This window comes from Sporisorium graminicola, chromosome SGRAM_6 (genome assembly GCF_005498985.1).
Source record: "Sporisorium graminicola strain CBS 10092 chromosome SGRAM_6, whole genome shotgun sequence".
NCBI lineage: Eukaryota > Fungi > Basidiomycota > Ustilaginomycetes > Ustilaginales > Ustilaginaceae > Sporisorium > Sporisorium graminicola.
The window spans coordinates 921,488-942,406 of NC_043736.1; the positions used below are offsets into that span (position 1 = coordinate 921,488).

A 20,919-nucleotide genomic window follows, 5' to 3' on the forward strand; every position below is an offset into this window, starting at 1 on the left:
TGGTGAAGTTGGTCGTCTGCCTTGCACGCCCAGCTTGCATCCAGACCGGCGGCGCGGATCACCTTTCCGAAATGTGCGATGCGGTTGGCAAAGCTCGGGTCCTCGCCTGACGCTTGTGCGGGCGGCAACTGGAGATAAACGCATAGTCCACCTCTTCTTTGGCAGTTGTGACAGACAGTCGATCGATCGCATTTCACTTTCCTCCTCTTGCATGTCTCACACGAATAGATGGATCTGAAAGATGCTGCATCCGATGTTAGGAGACCGAGGCTTCACCAATCGTTTCGACTGCGATGAGGAGGTTTCCAGAGGCCCCACAGCCGGCTATGCTCGCCGCTGGCCGCCCATCCCATCGAGAAAAACAAGAACGCAAGAAACTTGACGTTGAAGATAGGAAAAGAGATTCGATCGTATTCGATGACCTTAAGTGTGCACAGTTGACGTTTCGGTTTTCTAGGACGCCATTCACATAGTGCCAGAGCTCTTTTACGACCGGCTGCATGCGCTGAGCACGCCATGTTCCTACCGCAGTTTATGGAAACACGGGTCGCAAGAAGATTGCAACGCCTCGTGCTTGTGACGCATCGATGGCAAACCTGCGTGTATGGTCTTGGTACCAACGCGAGTGACACATTCGCTCGCGCTACCTCTCCACGCACAACCCTAAGCTCTACATCATCCGCAAACAGTTCTCTCCGAGACGCAGACCTGTACTTGAAAATCGAGCCTTAAACGACTCATTGAACCATATTGACTAAGTAAATCAATCAACAGGCTAGTTGCTGATCTACGGGTCTATCGTACAATTCTCGGAAGTTTGCGTTGCGCTTTCTAACAAGCTTTCCGAAGTTGTACGACGGTGTCAACGTGAGGAGTGTCACTCAGGGTCCGGGCTGTCGGGATTGGATCTGGTCGATTACTGCTTGCTGAGTCCGTCCAAAAGGTCTTTGGCCCAAGCCTTAGGATCGCTCATGTGACCGAGATGGCCACCGGCTAGACGCAAGATTGGCTTTCCCGCGGCATGAGCGAGGCTAGCGACCGGCCCAACACCGACTTCGTCTCCAGATGCTGCTCCAGCTGCTGGCACGAATTTGTCTTTGAGTGCCACGACACGGTCCAAGTCGTCCTTGGAGCTGGGGTACTGTCGCAGCTCGAATTCAAACCAGAATTGAGTGTTGGCTCGGATCTCATCGGAATGACCGGGATGCATGAGCGATCGCATCAGTGCACCCTCATCACCGATAGCTAGACCACCGGTGAAAGCCTCCATGGCAGCAATTGGGCCAGATTTTCTGTAGAGATCGTAGAGGCTGTTGACCATTCCTACACCTTGTCTTGATAAGGGGCTGGAAGCGCGCCAAACGCTGGAGGCTCATGGGAAACGAGCTTGAGCACGTTCAGGGTGCCTGAGCAGTACATTGAGGCCCACGATGGCACCAGAGGAATTGCCGACGACGGTAGCCCCGAGGTCTGGGCTCAAGTGCGCGATGAGTGCTGCTGCGTCGTCTGCATCCGTTGCCAAACGGTTTTCGTAATCTTGAGCGCCCGAGATAATACTCTGAGAGTAACCTCGTCTGTCGTAGTTAACCACCGTATACTTCGCTGCCAAGTGCTCTGCCAGGGGCCGCCAGACCTGGTCGCGACCGTCTGCGCCCGTAATCAACAGAATCAGCGGTCCAGATCTAATGGTTTCGTAGTAGAGGTCCACGGCTGTGAGCAGAATTTCAGACCATAGAGGAACAAAAGCAGCCTTCTCCAGAGCGGCCGTTGTAAATCTCAATTTTCAAAATTGCTGCCTTTTTGGCAGGGTCCCCCGGCGACTGCCCTGCGCCTAGGGGCTAGGGCTTGGGCTAGGCTGTTGAAATCCTGTCGCCTGGTCTGTCTTTTTGGCCGAGTCGAGTTTGAGCACAACCTCGCCGAAGGTGAAGACACCGTGATCGAGAGTCTATGTGCGGTGCATGGGGCTCTCTGCGTCAGGAGGGGTGTCGACGAATCGGACAACAGAGCCGTTGTCGCTGTGCGACTTGCCCGAGAAGACGGGTTTGTCGGCACCATCTTTGGGAGGTCTAGTTGTCGATGGACCATTGGTTGGTGCTCCACATGACTTGTTAAAGGAAAGAACAACAAGTCAGCAAGGCTGCTAATGCAATGAAAGCTAATGGGGCTAGGGACGACGTACAGTAAAAGCAGCGTGTTCAGGAGTGACAGCCAGACGCTCGATTTTGCTTTCCTTGTCAATATTGGCAAAACCTTGTGCGTTGTATGGCCTGTGACAATTCTTTGCGTGCCTCCGACGGGAGCTTTCTGTTGTGCTGGAATCGACATGTTGTTGTTTGTCAAGATGTTACTGCTGATGCAAAGAATGTCAAGGAGATAGTGTTGCACGACAAAGAAGAGTGTTACATGTGTTCTTCACTATTATCTCATCTCGAGTTGGACAGAAGAGGAGCGGCTAGGACGACCGCTCAAGTGGGGGCTTGCACACACCGAAATGCGAACCCGATTTGACCGGATCCAATTCTGAGCCACGGCGACTCCGCGGTCGCTGTTGAGCACGATCGGCACCATCCAAGCGAAGAACGAACCAGGCCCAGCCCCTCTGGTGTGAACTGCAAGTGCCCTTGAGCTGGCACCTCAGCCAATGCAATGAGACAAACACAAACCATTCTGACAAGTCCAGGCCAAAAGAGAGCCGAGCTGCGAGCATTACCGGCGGCCTGATGCGATGTAACCCGGAATAACATTTAGTAATCGTTCTCTCTCTCAACCACACTAGCACGTGTGAAAGCAAGACCGAACAACAATAGTTTTACCGCAAAATTCTGGAACGTTCCCTGACGAATCACAAAGCAGGCATTGCGACAAGTGCTGCGCCTATCGCAACCGTTTGACGAACAAGCAAAGGCGTGCACCCGCTAGGCGATAGTGTGTGACTTTTTTGGACCTTGGCGTAGGTACATCGCAGCAAGCGAGTCTTTCTGGCACTGACGGTCTGACGTCGCGCCTGGTCCACCTATGCGGATGGTATATGTCACTTCTTGACGTCTTAGGCGGTTCTGTCCATTAGAGACAATAATAATAATAAAAACCAAGCTAGACCCTAACCTGCAGCAGACCTAGCGAGTTTGCAGACGGTTCACCTTTTTAGTACGACCGGACAGGCTTGTTGGCATACTGTTGCGCCCCTTCACGGGTGATTTCTTGCGACTGTAAGCGTGGATCGTCCCGGCTGTCCTATCGCCGGTCGCCTGGTTGCTTGTTTGACAGGCGGCGACCAAGGGTCTCTGGATCGGCAATTTTGTGCGTCTTGTAGATCTTCCCACCAATCTGCGCTGACATCTGTCAAACAACAACATTGCCTTTTCTCTCTGTCTCACAGCACCCTTCCATCGTCCTTGCAGCTCGACGAGCCAGCTCGCTTTAGCCAGGCTTGTGGCGCTACGAACCGCGCAACCTAGACCTCGCGATGCTAAACGATCGACCTGCCTTTCCCTTTTATCGGCATTCCGCCGTGTCCCTTGGCAATTGCTGGCTTCCCGTTGGATGTTGCCAACGTCTGCTCCTAGCCTCGCCAGTTCCGTAGTTGGGAAATTTACGTCGCTGAGCCAACTGTTGCGAACGTGCTCAAGCGTTCGCCTCTTGGCAATTATCTCTTGCATGAACCAACGCCGTCCCTTCTCGGAGATTTCCTTTTCTCTTCCGAAGTACTGGAACAAGACAGTATCTTGTAACTAACTCCGTTCCAACGGTTCCCGCCGTGTGCTCCATTTCGCGTCTCACGAGCGCCTACAGAATCGATCAACATTGTGACAAACCAATCTCGGTCTGTTTGGCTACCCGTGATGGACTTTACTCGGATTTCGGACAGACAGATAAGCAAGTTTTAATATGTCCCGTAGGCCAAGGTTGGCGGCGGTGAGGCGTCGGCTGCAACCTCGCTCTTCGCGCAGTTGCGACAGTTGGTGCAAGCAGGGGACCGAGCTCGATGCAGTTGGAAGGTGGCCCCATGGTTCCATTTGGCAACGAAAGGCGTTTCAATTGCCCCATCCCTACCGTTTGATTAGCAAGCACACCATGCGCCTCTGGTCGATGGTGTGCTTTCAGCTGGGCGTCGTTTGCTGCGTCATAGGACTAGTACACCAAACCTTGCCGCCATCGTGGTGTGCGGCCATAGCACCGCTTTGTTTGACTAGCACTCTGCGCCGCCAAGTTCTCCTGCGATGGCTGCACTGGTACGCCATAGGATCCTTCCTCAGTAAAGATTAGAAAACCAGAACAGCCTCTGTGCCCTCTGTCTCGCAAGACCCTGGATCGAACCTGCAGTCCATTAAAAATGGGAGTTTAGCCACCAAAGATCTGTACGCCTGCTCCTCTTCTCCCTAGATATGCCCTTTTCGCAACTAGCCCTCACTGAGCTTGCGTAAGTCGGCAATCATGGCAAGAGTGTCTCTTGGGTCCCGCTGCAAATTGAACTACGCCTCATCGCCCTCTTGCAACATACTCATTCAGCCTGCGATTCTCGAGCGTGAATTGCTTTCGGAAATAAACAATATCGTTTGCGAGATAAACAATGTCTTCTGTGCTCTGTTGACGCTTCTGCTTTTCTGTTCTGCACCGCTCGGCACGTTGGCCAGCGAAAGTTCGGTAGAATCGTTAGTGTAAGTTGAAGATCAGCAACGCGGACTTGCATCTCGTCTGAGCCTCTCGGAACCCGCTTCGAAGCGCTTCGTCTCTCCAAAGAAGTCTTGCTGCAAGATCCCAGACCGAGAGCGTTGTTCGTCGGCGCAGATGTATCTTGGTAAAGTCGTACATTTCTACTCCTTTTGTGGGTCTCGAATGAGCTTGTGCGGTGCAAGTCTGTTTATCTGGCTGGGTAGAGCATCAACCAGTGCTAATCGAAGGGTGCCTAGACACTCTTCTCCAGGCAATTCCAGTGAGTTCCAAGCCAGCAAGCTTACCTGCTCGATTAGCTTGGCCCGACCCGTGAGCAGGCTGGGATCCACCCTTTTGAACTTCCATGACGCTGGACTATGCCTGTGTGCTATGGATCGCAGCAACAAAACCCCAATCGCGTATATAATCAGCTCTCTTTTTTGTCGTCCAGTCTCCTTCGTTCATCTCAAGCCTTCCACTCGCTTCCTTAAACTCCTTTGCTCTCACCTTCCACCCTTTGTACACACCCTCCGAGCTCGTAGCGTTTGACCACACACGGCATTATCAACAACATGAGGTTCTCCTTCAATCTGCCCCTGTTGCTTTCGGCTGCGTTCGTGGTAGTGCCTTCCATGGCTCTGCCGAACATCGGGGCTCTGCTGGCTCCTGGTCCCAACGGTGGTCCCTCCTTCTTGGAGAAGCGTCTGCTGGCCGCCAACCCGGCCGATATCACTAACCTCATCACCGACATCAAGAACAAGGTCGCTGAGCTCTCGGCCAACGTACCTATCGTCGAGGATTTGCTCGCCACCAAGATCAGCGACATCACGCCTGAGCACATTTATGAATCGTTCGGCATTCGCCGCGATGGCGGCATCCTGCCTCCTGCTGAAAATGAGGCCCATCCTTACCAGCCTCCCCCCAAGGGTGCAAAGCGTGGACCTTGCCCTGGTCTCAATACGATCGCCAACCACGGCTACCTGCCCCGCAACGGTATAATCAACCCCATTGAGCTGATCGTGGGCACCTTCAACGGTCTCAACCTCAGTCCCGATCTTGCAGGGATCCTGGCCGCTATCTCATTCATCGGCATGGGTGATCTTCTGCAGATGAAGCTCTCTATCGGTGACCGATACGGACTCGGCGACGGTCTGAACCACCACGGTATCCTAGAAGGCGATGGTTCGGTTACGCGCAAAGACCACTATTGGGGTAACAGCTGGGACGCTGACCCTACTCTGGTGGAGAAGTTCATCAACGAAACCAACACGTACGGTAACGGCAACATTGACATTTGGTCGCTCTCCAACTCGCGTTTCCGTGCCTGGCAGGATGGCCGCGAGAACAACCCCCAGTTCGACTTCAACCCTTGGCGCATGCTTGTCGCTTACGGTGAGAGTGGTTTCGTTCACGAGGTGCTCCGTGGTTCGTTCATCAAGTTTGACGAGCAGATGATCAGGGACTGGTTTATCAACGAGCGATTCCCCAAGGGATGGAGCAAGCGTATTGTGCCCATGTCGACTCCCGAGATCCTTGCCTGGGCCGGTATCGTCTTGATCCCAAAGCCTACCATCCCCGGTTGGAGTGTCGGCAAGGGCGCCTTTATCCCCCTGCCCACCACCGATGGCGCTTACAAGCAGCTCTCCTCGTTGCTCGATGCCAAAACCACTGGTGCGACGCTCGAAGAACTCTTCTGCGATGCTGGAAACGCCGTGCTCGGCTTCTTACCCTCGCAAATTTCCAACCTGCTGGGGGACATAGGCATCAAGGGTGTTGGTGCTTTCAACCGATGCAGTAAGTAAGCACCTCTAGACGGACCGCTTTTCTGCAGTTGAAGGAACCTTCCCCTTGGATCGCAACTTCCCCCATTTCTCCATCTCGGTCCTTCTAATTCCGACAGTCCTTTCCCTCGCCGACTCTCTATCAGTCCTGCTGTTCTGTCTCGATCAGCGTCGCCTCTTTATTCTTTCCGCAGACTCGCTTTAGACAAATCTCGCAGCAATCATAGAGCTTTCGGCGCTCATAATGTTTTTGTGCTTGCACTCTCAACCGTTGGCACCGAACCTCTCGAAACCCTTTTTCCGCCTTACCTCCCACTCTTCAGTCTCTCAATAACTCTTTTACATCCAAGTCTCTTCTTTTGTACCTTTTCTTTCGCTTGAAGTTCAGAATTGGCGCAAGAAAGCAGCTTTTCTGATGGGTTTCTCTTCTGTTTTGGCCGAGTTGCTCTTCTCTTCCGTCTTTGCAAGATAGTCTTTGCGTTCCTCTTCGAAGTAGTGGACGCGAAGTTTCTCGGCTTTCTCCCAGTTGGAGCGCGAGTGGAAGGCAGAGATCCGTAGCCAGGATTGGACATGGTGAGCCACGGCGGGATGGTGTGCGTTGACTTGCCCTGCGTACGTAGCGAGAGATAGATATGCAGTAGAGGGTTTCTCCTGGCTCCAGCATTCCCCTCACCACTGCGTTTGTCGGGGCAGCAGACTGTTGAGCTGGATGACTTCTTGGCTGGGGCAACGAATCGCCCGACGAAAATCATCCACTTGTCATCCCATTCGAAGCTCATTCCGATCGTGTATCTTGCTAGCATCGAGATCTCGGTGAAAATCGACTCCTGATCCTCCGAAAGCCACCCAACTGCCATCATAGTACGTTTGGAGGAACCAAGGTAAAGTAGTGTGTCATACGCATGTAGTCGAGCGATCGAGAGTAGGGTGAGTTTGACAGTTCCGATCCCATCCGTCCAAGGTTGCGACAAAGTCGTGCGAAGAGGTATCGGCAAAAATGTCGAGGCCGATGGGAAGACGTTTGAGCTTGAATTGAGGCTTGATGGCTGCGTCGGTGAGGGCTTGTGACTGCGATCTCGGGAAACTTGAGAACCAGTTTCGCGTGAGTAGCAATGCTTTGATACCGGGGTAGAAGACGCAAAAGTGTCCTGCGAAAGGTGTTAAGCGGATGTTGGTGATAAAGAGCAGGCCAAGCAGAATACAATTCAGGCTGGTGGGTTGACGCGAATAGGTTCAAGGAACAATGCCTCGAGTGTCGACAGACCCCAAGGGGGCAGCATGACGCCGACCGCACCATGCAGCGCAAGGGTCGTCACCGTCCGCAAACCTTTTGCTGATGAGGAGGAAGCAATCATTGTCGTCTGCGGCATAAAATTGGGTGAAGAAAAGGAGCAAGTCGCTCTGAATTACCGAACAACTTCGCCATTTTAACAGGGCTCCCTTAGGGCCTCGGCCTTGCTCTAAAGTCTGGCGGCCTCCAGCTTCCTGAGTCGGTCTGTTCGCAGGGCCAAAGTACGAAAGATGGCCCAAAGACAAAGACTGTTCATGTGTCCAACGACCCAACCCAAAGTTCTTGGGTAAACCATGGCCATCTAGCCCGCCCCCGCCTCTATTGACCGGCAGCTTGCGTTTGATTCTCAGCATCTTGCGGTTGCGGTCTTTGGCTCACAAACACACCAGCTACGGTCACAATTACTCTTTCCTTCAGGATCCATTCTACCCAAGTGCTAACAATGTGTGATACCTGTGAGCTAGCGTTTGGTGACGTGATGCGCACAAAATCTTCCGAGTTCAATCTAGCCATCCTCAAACATAAATTCACTATGAGCCGTAGGGGTCCAAATCAGAATATTGGTATAGCAGCATATTGATACACGAAAATCAATCTTGAAACTGGAAAACAGGGAGCAAAAATCAGTAGTGCAGCAGTCAAACCAAACTCGATCTCACTCGTGCTGTCGCAAAGATGAAAGGTCCCTATTAATTGCCGGTTCACCCTTCCAGACGAAGATACCAACAACGTCGAGACGGACAACGAGTTTGACTGTCGCTTCTCCTTGCTCAAAAAGCGCAACAACAGATGGGGCGTTGTTCTTTACACCCTGCTGATGAATACGATGTGATGAAGCCTCTTGAAGGCGCCGCCGCACCACATGCGACAAGAGTCATCTCAGTCATATGCGCAAACATAGTCGCGTTCGTTCACCAAGTAGGAAGTTCAGTGCATGGTGACTCTTGTCCGCTTTCGCATTCGCCAAGTCAAGCTTCTGCCTCTTATCAGTAAGCCTCATTTTGCGGATTTGCCGCATGTATCTTAACTGAGGCGGTAGTTGTATGGCCCAAACCGCAGCAACCGTGATAGAGAACCGTAGCGCAATTGTCGGTTCCCACCTTCGCAACGCCATTAAGGTAGGAGCCGCTTTCCATTCTTCCCGCGTCAGCAATAACGACGAAGTTGCAAAAAGCGAGATAGGAGCATGTGATTACCGTTCCGGCTTTCAGAATCCCGAGATTGTGCTCAGATTTTTGTTTTCGTTTCCATTTATTTTACATTTTGTTGTTTCTCTTGTTAGGGTTTAGAGGTTTGGGGTAATATTTCTACGACTTTTCTAACGGACATTTTAGCGGGGGAATTGAACAAGAAGAGCCGATATCACAGTCCGGTGCACAAAGCAAGATTGATACCTCGACCCAAGAACACGGTTAGGCGCAAGGAGCATCGACGAACCAATGGCACCGTCGAGGAACAAACAGGAAGAGACATGCGAGAGCTGCAGCTCAAGAAGCTTGCAGGCGGCATACAGTCTTCCTGCAGAAGCTTTTCAAGAAGCAGCATATTGTTGTACGAACCTCGTCGCTTCTGCTGTACGATGTCTCAGTACGACCTGCCAGCACGGCGGCGGATCATGAGGCTCCGAGCAACTTCACCACCGCTGCTATTAGAGACGTGCTTTGCCAGCTCCTCGATCGGGAGAACGAACATCGATCGGCAACAAAAAGAGTGTACGAGGCCTATGCACAGCTCGGGTGCTGCTTCGTCAAGCTCGTTGCACAGAATAGCGTAGGGACTCCGCCGTCGCCTGAAACAAAGGCGTTCCATCAAGCAGACTTTGCGATCATGGAGAGGGCGATGGAAGGGTGGATACGAGGCGCCGAGCTATATCAATCAGCTCTTATCGAGCGCTTGGAGCGAGCAGGTCCTTGGTGATGATGCCTTGACGATGCGTTTAGTTGACGGAACCACTTTCCAATCTTTCTCGATCTTATTAAGATCGACTGTCTTGAGCAGTGGGAAAGAGGCCGACGACATGGTGGTGAGCCTGTCTGCAATCGGAGATCTAGCGGCTTAGCCTGTCCCCCCACCATGAAGGAGCCGAGCGACACAGTGTCGCTGGGATGATTCCAAATCGTCGACAGTGCGCGAAGTTGCTTCAGTGCATCGCTTGTCACTTCGGCCTGCAACGAAGCGCGTGCGAGCAAACTAAGAGGCGATCCATCTATCACACCATGATCGCAAGTTACCAAATTTCTGCGTGTAATCTGTCGAACATCGAATAGAAATTCCAAAAAGTAGCAGAGATAGCCATGCGTGCTTTGACATGCGCAATCATTAGATAACCACAACTTTGCCCCTTTACGCGTCGGTGTTGAAGTTTGTGCCACGTGCATTATTTTCACCGTCGTGCGAAGCCCCAGATTCTGCACCAGGCAGGAGATTTATGTTAGGTTCGACAGAGCAGAAGTGAATTTGGACATCTCTGGAGTCGGGAGAGCTCCACGGTCGCTTCTGTTCGCCCGCGTCGGCACGGCCGCTCTTCCAACTCATGAGACGCGCACGTCCCACGTTCTGCCTTGGCACAACGGGATCGCGGCTGGGACCTCGGTTTGGACCTGGACCCGCTCCTGTCGAAAGCCGACGTAGCTCGGGGTTGAAATGGGACGCAGAGAAGCCTGCTGTGGCGGCCATGGTGGTGAAGCTGCAATGTGCGTGGAGAGCGGGCTTAATATGGCCATATGGAGGGTTGTTGGCCCCGAAGGCATCTCGAGATCCTTGCACTGCACGAGATGATCCGGATTGCGCCTCGTACATGTCGTCGTCTTCGAGGGAGAGCCTCTGGCCCTGTCGATGTTGCTGTGTCATGTTGGCTGCGTATCCTGGATGAAGCACTGGAGGACCTGCATCAGCCAAAGCAGCCACCAAGGGACCGGTCAAGGATGTCAAACCGGAAACGTTGGCGGCCAGAACAGCATCATCAAAGTCGCTAGTTGACTCCATGGGCAGCGTGCTATTGCGAGGGGCGAGCAGGAATGTGTTATTTGCGGTAGCGGTGAATGAGGGAATGTAGGAGCTGTAGTTGCAGGTTTTAAAAACGTTCATGCGTGTGTGCACCGACTAGTTGCAAGGAAGGTGTGGCAGAGATGTGGAAAAGAGGCAAGTCAGCAGAGGTGCATGCTGGTTACATTGCCAGGCAAGATGGAAATTGCTTACATATTCATACTCTGGTGCTTGGTCAAGGAGGGAAGCGGGAAGACAGGGGAAATCAAGGGGTGCAGACGAGGTATGAAAGGCTGTTGTGTCCTTTGCGCTAGTGCTGAACATGGGCGTAAAAGCAGCAGCAGCGCTGTCAAAGTCAGTCATGGTGAAGGAGGGGTCTTCAGGTGGATACAAAGGCGAGACATCTGCCAGACCCGAAGAGGCTGCGATATATATATGATGTCTGTGCCCGAACACCTTTTCTGCGATAGAGATAGAAAAAGAGAATTGTGGTAAGTCTGAATGCACGCCAGGGCCCAACAGTCACCGCCGTGCCAGGAGATTGTTTCTGTTCCTCGAGTAATTGCTCATGGCGACTGACTGTCTTGCACAGAGCTTGTTCTAGGACGCCCAGGGTTCAGCGAATGCGGTGTAGAGGGCTCTTACCTGCCAATGCCTTAAATTTGGTGGTAGCCTAGGGCTCTGGGTACAAGCCGCAACGAAATTCACGGCAAGCGCCTTCTACGCGGCTGCTGAGCTTACTTCCTAATCTCTCGTGGTGTCGTACAGAGTTGTACAACACAGCAACGATGAAAGCGGAAATCCAGCGGGACATCTGGAGCGACTGAATGCCTACACACGCCTTTGTTGTCTTCTTTTACGTAGTTCCGGCGGCCGTACGTCGCTTTCGATTGACAGCCAGATTCACCAGGAATTCAGTCGCCTACACGTAGCAAACGCCCTGCAGTCGAGCTGGCAACACCCTGCTTTTCGACTGATTGCGACACCGGTGACTCCCACCTTGCTGGTGATCTCGTTCATCTCCTGCGTGGGTGCACGACCCAGAACACTTTAAAATATGCAAGTGTCAAAAAGTGAGCAGCGGTTTGGCAACATCGGCCTCAAATCGTGAAGGTTGGTAATGAGTCCTAGGTCGGTACCGCACAGCACGGCCGCAACCGCCAGCGTATTTCCGGCCGCCGTGCAGTTGACTACAGTCCCTGCCTTGGCCCCCCTCCAGCTCGACAGCTCCTGATCGACATGTTCCACTTCTTCCATAAGGTAGAAACGAGTCAGAGCTTTTGACGCAGCTGAAGCAACACGGGCGCTGCTGCGCGAAACGCCAAGAGGCGTCAAGGTGCCACGGGCATTGATGATCGGGGTGAAAACTCGAGCAGCCATGCTGAAGCGCGATGTTGAAAGCCAGGGGACTGGAGACCATGAACTGAAGGAGACGCGGCCATATAATAGTAAAGTGGTGGTGGAACAGCGACAACCCCGTCCATTCAAACATCGCGGAAACTGCCATTCCGCGAGCGCGTCTGTTATTATTGTAACCTCACTTGAACGCCAGGGCAGAGCGCGCACGGCTGATCGACCAAGAAGTTTGACCATGACGTCTCGGAGATCATGCATCGGGACGCATGAATTCGTCCCACACTACCGTTAATCATATTTCTTGACTGGCGTTCGGTCGTCCAAAATTTCAGCTCAATCTATGAACTGCTTTGATAACCGAGAACGAGGCTGACGGGCCAACCGGCTATGATTTGAATCTTTCTGCCCGGAACTAGGGTCCAAAAAGGCGAAGGGCTTGAGCAATGCACCAAGCTGCAGGAGGATGTGGAGCGGTGGCGCCAATATCTCACTGAGAAAGATGCTGACATGGAGCATGTTTGCGGGCGGGACAAGTCAAAGTTGTCCTTTGCAGCAAAGCTTGGGCATTGGAAGACCTCCAGAGGTAGTTGGTCACAGTAAGAAAAGACAGGTTTGCTCACGAACACGTGTTCGATCATATGTTGCTGAAGGCAGGAGACACCCCCACGAACGTTGCTATTCAGGGGTCTCAATCATAGTCGTATGTATAGAGTCGAATTGACCGTCACGGCCACCTTATATGGCGCTTACGTCCAGTCTAGGTGGCTACTCTCAATCCCTGCGATGGAATTGCAACCCTATTGTTCTGAGATGTCGAGCAAAGAAAGATCTACAAAGATTCCCTTAGCGCAGAAGGGGGTAAGCGAATCGGAAGCGGACGAGGCTGGAGGACTGGAGGCGGAAAATGCGGGCGAGATTGGGAGCCTTGTGGAACCAAAAGGACCAGGCATTGGTGAGCTGGGAAGGTGGGAAGCCATCAGAGGAGAGGAGCATGGGGACAAAATCGCCATGGGTGTGGCCTTGGTACCTTCGGACCTTCTCAGCAGCCTCCACAGACAGGTGGCTTGATAGGATGTCTTGGGTCTTGAGACGGTCAAGCGGGGCAAGGGAGGGGGTACCTGGGCTAACCGCTGCCGGGCGACCTGGTTTGCAAAGGAGTGCACAGCATAGTCAAGTTCAGTGACCGCACCATCCAGGGCACCTGCCCCGCGTATGCGGAGGTCAGTTCGGCAGCGGGAGGCAGGTCTGGTAATACCAGGCTCGACCTGGATAGAGCAGTTCTCGAGGCCCTTTCAATTTAGGAATCAGAAGAATCTGTGAACCATGCTAAGCTAATCGTTTCGATGCGTCGCCGTTTCTCGTTGTATGAGCAGGATGTTTGATAATCAGAATGTAAGAGTTTCCTTACAAAGCAGTCACCAAAGGGATCCTCGACAAGCTCAGGTTTCGTATCGACAGCGACTGTAAAGGGATCATACAGAAACGTATATGCATTTTCCCACCACCTGGCTGTTTGAGTTAGAACACGGCCGGAGCGGCATTCAACATCACCATCCTGCTTGATTCCCAAGGATATTGTTCCCAAAGGTGGTCGATCAACACGACAAGGTCGAATGGATGAGCGACAATGAAGCTGGCCAAAGAGAAAGCTGCAGCCTGGAAGTAAGAGAAATCAGCAGCATGGATGGATGGCTGGAGACGAGTAGGGCTCGCTCACTGGTCGACTATTTATGCAGAATTGAGCCGTCAAACAGCCATCAGTCACGAGAACCTAGCCCTAGCCGTTGACCCGGGGCGGTTTGCGGTGGACACGGCCGCGGCCACCCTACCGAAATTGTAAACATCTCAAATTGAAAAATATGCCGCTTGCAATAAGACTGCTGTAGTGCCGTTAAGGTGTGAAATTTTGGATGACCGGGACGCGTGACATTTTTGGAAATTCAGACACTGCTCTAGTGCCTAACGGCCCAATCCAACTTTTTGGCTGGGGACGGTCGAGCTGGTGGCCGGCTGCTGTAGGCCGGCCGTCACTCGAACAGCCATCACAGGCGGAGCGGCCATTTGACTGGCCGTCATGGTTGGACTGCCGTGCGTGGCCGGAGACTGAAAACCAGAACCGAATGCAGGCGGCCGAAGGTCCAAGCGATGCATCGAAGCCACTTCCAGCACTGTCGACGATTCGGAATTCTCGCAGCGCCACTGTGTCGCTAGGAGCCTTCACAGAGGAGAGAGAGGTCTGGACCGCTAGTAGTTGCCCCCCTCTTGGGTGAGTACAGTCAAAGTCATAAGGTGACCCCCCGTAAATTAGCTATAACAACGGAACGACACCGTCCGCCTAGGGTAGGGTTGGGATCCCGATCGACTTACTCACAACGCCAGAGGAGACACAGCTAGCAGGTGAGACAGAAGGCGCAATCTTTGATCCCCAAGAGGAGGCATTACCGCTGCCAAGCCCACCGCATCTCGCTCACACAGTCCCAGTTCCAATCCAGACGATGCTACCCTGCAAGAGCTGCCATCGCCATCGACTCCATCACCACACAATCAGTGGGCCATTGAGGATCAAGACATGCCGGACAATGGTATTGTGGTGCTGATGGAGCGTCTCAGACAAGCACCGCAGTCAGCTACACTCCTGGCCTCACCACATCCCACCACACTAACGTGGGGAGGGTTGCGTGTGGACATCTCAATCCTGATAGAGGCGCTGCAAGACATCGGATGCCAGAGTGTGCGCATATCTGCCTTTGGCATCAAGGTGCCCATAGACCGATTCACCGATCCAGCAGGCATTGAAGCGCATCCACTGTAGAACACAAATATCTATGACATTGACTGCACAGTGTACACACGGTAGCTCACAGTGATAGCGCCAAAGACAAGGAAGGGACGGTACAAGCAATATTCACTGGGGATGCAAGTTGGACATGGCTTTGGGGAGTGTGGAGCTCAAGTAGAATCACTGCAGTAAGGGTCTGTCTCACTTCAAGGGGTACAGCAAGGTTACACACCTGCTCAAAGCTGGTGCTGCCGGTGCAGCCAAAGGTTTCCGGATATCCGGCGTGCACCCGCCACACTGGGGGAAGGGTTACATCTTGAGCTCACCATTCAAGCTCCTCTTTCATGCAAGCGCAAAAGGCAGCAGAAGCAAGCAAGTCCTTGGATGCGGCCTATCTTTTCTCAGCAGAGGCAGGTGATGAGCAGCTGCTTACGCACATATTTCCTAGGGAAGCCATCTTCCGCAACACCAATGCATTACTTGCGGTGGCACAGAAGAAGGAGCTCTTCCGTGGCAATCGTGGCAAGCCATCTACATTGGTGCAGCGCACAGCAGTGAGGGATCTGTACAATGCCATGGGCTGGATTTCAGGCCGCAAGCCAACACCGCTTGACAGCTCCACTGTCTGCTGGAAGCAGAGCCAGGCCGTAATGGACCTGGAGCAGCGGCTTGAGCACTTCAGGACACCTGCACATGCGAGGATCCTGTTTGCGCTCATCAACATGCACTTTCGGTGCCAAGGATGCCACCACTATGGCACCTATGATATAAATGGGAGTGTGGATACTTTTCGCATCAAGTGCAAAAGGTGCAACAACGGAATGAGCAACCAGCGTGTCCGTGCCCACATCAATGCAGAGGTGGAAGCACGTAAGTTGATGGTCAGCCTGGACAACATCGTTGCCAACATCTCTCAACTGAGGTTGGAACCGGCGCCAGAGGCTGTGCGGTTACAGGCAGCTAGTCAGCAGCTACAAGGATTCTTACGCTCCAGCCAGTATGCCACGCAGGTCAACTCCATGCTGGGGGTTTCAGCCAAGCTGCTGGAGCGTCAAATTGATTGGATCTCAGCTGCAGAGGTCAGGGAGGATGCAATGGACTGGCTACGCAACCACCCAGCTGCAGTGGAGCAGCTTCTTGTCTCACGCAGCCAACCGGCAGCAACTCAGCTTCGGCATTTGACAAGATCAGAGCCTATGCAAAAGCCAACCAAGTCAGCCATTTGCCACCTCGACGGCACCAAGTTCGAGGTCAGGAAAAAGGGAGAGACTACCCAGCAGAATGTCGTGATTCCTTTGAACGACGGGGAAACGAAAGCAATCACCGATTTTCATCCGGTCTACCAGCCCCAGAACAACCCTGTCGATCCAGGTAGGGGATGACCTGCAGCTGTACCTTCGACAATGATGTCTGTTACATGTTGCCGCCGTGCGCGATATACTGGGCAATCGTGCATGGCTCGGTGCGTTGCTGCATCTAATAAAGCTTATCTCGTACCAAACAAGCTTGTCCCGGGCTTCGGTTCCGGGGCCCAGTGAGGCTATCTTGGCAACGCTCAACCGTGTGAAACGTCGAAGGCCGGCCACTTCTATTTATCGTTCGGCCGGAGTCGAACCTCATTGGTCTACACCGACGAAGAACACGTAATGGCTGCCTAATGGGCACACCCTCGGTCTTGTCCCTGTACTTAGGGCTGTCTTTTCTATATAGTACGACCAGCTCGTAAATGCCTCGGTGGTCCCTTTCTGACTCATACTTCCTCCTTTCTGGCACTACTGCTACCAAGACAGACACAGCAACGTTGGCTCCACCTTCGGGACAGTGGGAAACCACTGTCCTTTGCCAGTCTTGCCGTCCTGTGACCATTTTTCATTGCCAGACTCATTACCAGCAATGTGTAGAGGATACCGAGCCCGAGACCGAGAGTCATAAGCCTGAATGTCCATCCAAGGAACCACGTTGATGAAGCCGGGCTCGTGACAACCGCCGTCATCAGAGCAAAGGAATTGGAGAGATTTTTGACAAGAAAGTGGGTCTCGTTAGCATCCAAGATGGGACGAAATCTGATCATGCTGCGGAATTCTTCCAAGGGCAATGTATAGCGCAAGGCCACAGCTCACTCGAAGCTGATATTGCGATAAGCGATGATGAGCAACAGGGCTGCCGGCAGCATATCCAACACAATAAATGCTGGGAGCTTGACTGCATTGTTGAGCCCATCTCTGAGAATCACGAAGCCGAGCACGGCCTTGAACACTAGCAAACCCCAAGCGTGGAGGCGGAATTTTTTTCGGTGGGAGTAATGGGTGCCGGATCCATGCTGCGCGGTTCGGTGGTCGTGGTGTAAAACCAATGCTGATATAGAGGAGACAGTTGCTTGGTCTGGCCCTAGCACGCCGTTCGGTGCAAGTGTGGCGAGCACCGAATTGCTCCCAGTGTGCTCCGCCAAAACACCATATCTGCAGACACGTCAAGTTAAGATGCGACCGGCTCAGATGGATGATACCATCGAAAGTCAGACGCATCACCCTCAGACGCATTACCCTGCATCACCGTGCAAGTCCTGGACTCACAGGAATGCAGTAATGCATAAACCTGCCAACGCTACCGCAAAACTCGTTGACGAAGGTGATGGGTTTGAGCGTGCTTATGCGAGTGCGGCCTCAATCAAGCACCAGGAAAACAGCTGAGCCGCCATCGACCCGGAAGAGAGTCGGTAGTACTGGTATTATGTGTGCAACACACTTCGGAAAAACTATCATTGTTTTTACCTTCCTGGACTGAGTAGGGTGACACCTCTCTGCTGCCAATGAGACAGTGGTCGAACGACTGGCGAGTTCTCACTCAATTCGATCCCTCTCGAGCACAGTTTCGCTCGTGGGAGGTACCAGAGGAGGACTTAGCCTATCCGATTCCGCTGTGACTACATAGTCTTCGACATAGTCTTCGAAGTCCATTAGCCTGCGAAACGTTTGCGCAGGCAAAGCCGACCTCGTTTGCCTTGATCCTAGTCGCAAGAATGCCTCGCTAGCGACACTATTTCGCAGGTTTTCTTCCTAGAAACCACGCGGCATATTTATGTCCTAATGCCAGATGTACGTCGTCTTGCCCATCGTCATTGCTGTTCTGATCGTCCGTCATCAAGTAGCAGTGGCCCATAGAACCCCAGGTGCCGCCGTTCTCGGGCACAATGTTGAGCACGCGCTGAAAGTAGTCGAGGGCCTTTTCAAAATTGTCCAAGGTGCGATGGACGCCAGCGATGGGCTGAGAGCAGACACAGAGTACGGGTTGTGTCGAAGAGCAGCCTCGTAGGCCGAGAGAGCGCGGTAACAGTCCTCCATGGTTTCTGCGGCTGAACCAACTGAGACCCAAGCAGCCTCGTTAGCGAGCGACAGTTTCTGCACCGCTGGAGACGACGAAGCAGGAGGGCCAGCAGGCGCACCGCCAGCTTCCATGATGCGACTCTGAGCTGATGAGGATCGAGGAATGTGAGGCGGCGGAGGCGGTGGGCCACCGGCGCCGCCCGGTCCATCTGCCATGACCATACGAGGTGGTGGTCCACCGTGGGCCGAAGGAGGTCCGTTGACACCGTTCATGGCGTGTGGAGGCAAACCGGGCGGCGGTGGCATGGTCTGAGCGTAGGGTGAATGAGGGTGATGCATGGGACCGTTGCCGGGTCCAGGGCCCATGCCAGGACCGCCTTGTTGAGGAGGTGGTGGGCCGCCAGCAGAGTGGTGCAGATCCCTTGAACCGGCATGAGGATGGTGCGAAGAATGCGCGCTGTGTCGAGATGAGGGAGGCATGATGGGTCGAAAGAGCGAATGACGAGCTGAACGCGGTGGAAGAGCGACGCAACGGTAAAGGCAATCGAGCTAGAGAGGTGGGGGTCTTGGAAGAGGAGACCGGTCGACACGTTTCGAATCACGTAAAGACTGGTAGCTGCGGACAAGCAGGTCGAATCTGTGCTGACCAAACGCTCTGCTTTGCTGTAAGCTCGGAAGATGCGCCAAATGCGCGGAAAGATTGGAGTAGCCGTCGACTGCTGTGTTGCTGCGGGGTGAGCTGCTGAGTCGTGTGGCTTCGTGCTGGTGACCACGAGACCAGTGTAGACTTACGCTGTTACCGTCGACGGTGAGAAAAGGGACAGTGATCAGTCACGAGCGCCGAATATAAAGAGGGTTCTTACCTTCGTCGTCGGTTAGGTCTTCCTCGTCGTTGTTAATAAGACGCGTTGCAAACTCGATTTGCTTCTTGCTATGCGTATCGCCAGCTTTCATACGACACCAGCAAGCGCGCCGGTACAGATCGAACCATTCCACCAGAAAGAATTTAACGTATCGTGGCTGTTCAACATCGACGACGACTGCCATGGGGTAGGCATCCCACTCTTCCTGCTGGACTTCGCACTGTTCATCTTCATTATAGTATGATGGTATAATCGGTTTGCGGAAGTGACGTGGGAAGGTTTTGTGAGCATTTTCCAACGCTTGCAAGTCATTTGATACTTCTTCTGGGAAGAACAGGTCGAGCTCCTGGTCTAGCACCTCGTAGAGCTGTGTTGGTGTTCAAGTCGTGGAGCTGCGATTGTAGTATGGATAGACTCTAAAGAATCCCAGAAGGCCCATTTTTCGTTATCCGGACTCTTCTTTGATGGCATGGATGATTCTAGGTTGCAAAGCATTGCGATGATCGGTACCTTGATAAGGAAAGGTGAGCACAATCTGAACAACCATAGCGTGTTGGATGGACGATGGTAATGATGGGAAACTGCCTTGGACGCCACACTTGCTGTCACCATGGATGCTGACAACTCTGCCGTTTGCTCAGCCACACCATTGTACACCGAGCTCATGGTCTCTCCACAAGAAGTCGAAGCGGTTCCGGGGGTGTTCGAACTCATCGAGTCCATTCGAACGTAGGTATAGCCTTCTGAACCTACGAACGGCTCAGAGAATGTTGCAATCATCTTTGCGGCAGTCCTCAGTGCCCTTCATGCAAGCGGCGTCCATACGGAAGGGACTAGCAATCGATCGCAGTACTTCAGCTACAGGCATCGCGGTCAAGGCTATCGGGTGAGTTTACCTTCGAAAATTCTGTTCAGCGTTCTACATAAGTGGCTGTCACATAGATTGGGGCCGAAAAGATTCGTCTGTCGGAGACTTCGGCTCGATCGCCAACCACTGCAAAGCCTTCAGAGTCTCAAGGAGCATCGACGAAACAACGGCACCGTCGAGGAACAAACAGGAAGAGACATGCGAGAGCTGTGGCTAAAGAAGCTTGCAGGCGGCATACAGTCTTCCCGCAGAAGCTTTTCAAGAAGCAGCATAGTGTCGCACGAACCTCATCGCTTCTGCTGTACGATGCCTCAAACCAAACTGTTAGCGCGATGGCGGAACATGAGGCTCCGAGCAACTTCACTGCCGCTGCCACAACAGACGTGCTTGGTCAGCTCCTCGACCGAGAGATCAAGTACATGTCGGCAGCAAAGAGGGTATACGAGGCATATGCACAGCTTGACCGTTGATTCGTCAGTTCGTTGCACAGAACAGCGACGCAACTCCCAAAGGCATTCCATCAAGGTGGATTTGCGATTATGGAGAGGGCGATGGAAGGGTGGTCTCGAAGGGACGAGCTGTCTCAATTAGGTCTGATCAAGCGCCTCGAGCGAGCGAGGAAGATTTTTCTCCTTCAGCGATGCTTCGGCGAGCAGGTCCTTGACAGCGTTGCCTTGATGGTGGACAGAACCAGATTCCAAGCTTTCTCGATCCTGTTGCGCTCGAGCGTCGCCAGCAGCGACGAAGTCGATGACAGGTCGGAGGGCCGGTCTGCACGCGCCGGCGACCAGGAAATTTAGGCCCGTCCTTCTAGTCGAATGATGCTGGCGACACCGTGTCTCTGCGGAAGTTCAGATCGCCGACAGTACAAACTTGCTTCAACGCATCGTTTAGAACCTCGGTCAGGACTGAATTGCGTGTGAACAAAACCGTTAGTCAGCTGAGCTCGAAGGCTAAAGTGCCTCGGATTCGAGGCGGGCCGAGCTCGTACGCAGCGGGGTCTTGCTGTCGAATTCGACT

General features: G+C 53.1%; 4 protein-coding genes across 4 annotated transcripts; 1 reads left to right on the top strand and 3 right to left on the bottom strand.

Annotated features, from left to right (window-relative positions):
- Positions 1–916: 916 nt before the first annotated feature.
- Positions 917–1,321, bottom strand: EX895_005448 (uncharacterized protein; the record flags this gene model as incomplete). Its single annotated transcript, XM_029886040.1, has 1 exon — positions 917–1,321. The coding sequence occupies one exon, from the start codon at positions 1,319–1,321 to the stop codon at positions 917–919; it is 405 nt and encodes a 134-aa protein (XP_029737892.1).
- A 3,904-nt stretch (positions 1,322–5,225) lies between these two features.
- Positions 5,226–6,768, top strand: EX895_005449 (uncharacterized protein; the record flags this gene model as incomplete). Its single annotated transcript, XM_029886041.1, has 2 exons — positions 5,226–6,447; positions 6,758–6,768. 2 exons carry the CDS (start codon positions 5,226–5,228, stop codon positions 6,766–6,768), a joined length of 1,233 nt encoding a protein of 410 aa, XP_029737893.1.
- Positions 6,769–10,068: 3,300 nt separating this feature from the next.
- Positions 10,069–11,073, bottom strand: EX895_005450 (uncharacterized protein; the record flags this gene model as incomplete). Its single annotated transcript, XM_029886042.1, has 2 exons — positions 10,069–10,827; positions 10,924–11,073. 2 exons carry the CDS (start codon positions 11,071–11,073, stop codon positions 10,069–10,071), a joined length of 909 nt encoding a protein of 302 aa, XP_029737894.1.
- A 6,808-nt stretch (positions 11,074–17,881) lies between these two features.
- On the bottom strand, positions 17,882–18,648 carry EX895_005451 (uncharacterized protein; the record flags this gene model as incomplete). Its single annotated transcript, XM_029886043.1, has 2 exons — positions 17,882–18,109; positions 18,208–18,648. The coding sequence occupies 2 exons, from the start codon at positions 18,646–18,648 to the stop codon at positions 17,882–17,884; spliced, it is 669 nt and encodes a 222-aa protein (XP_029737895.1).
- Positions 18,649–20,919: the final 2,271 nt, after the last annotated feature.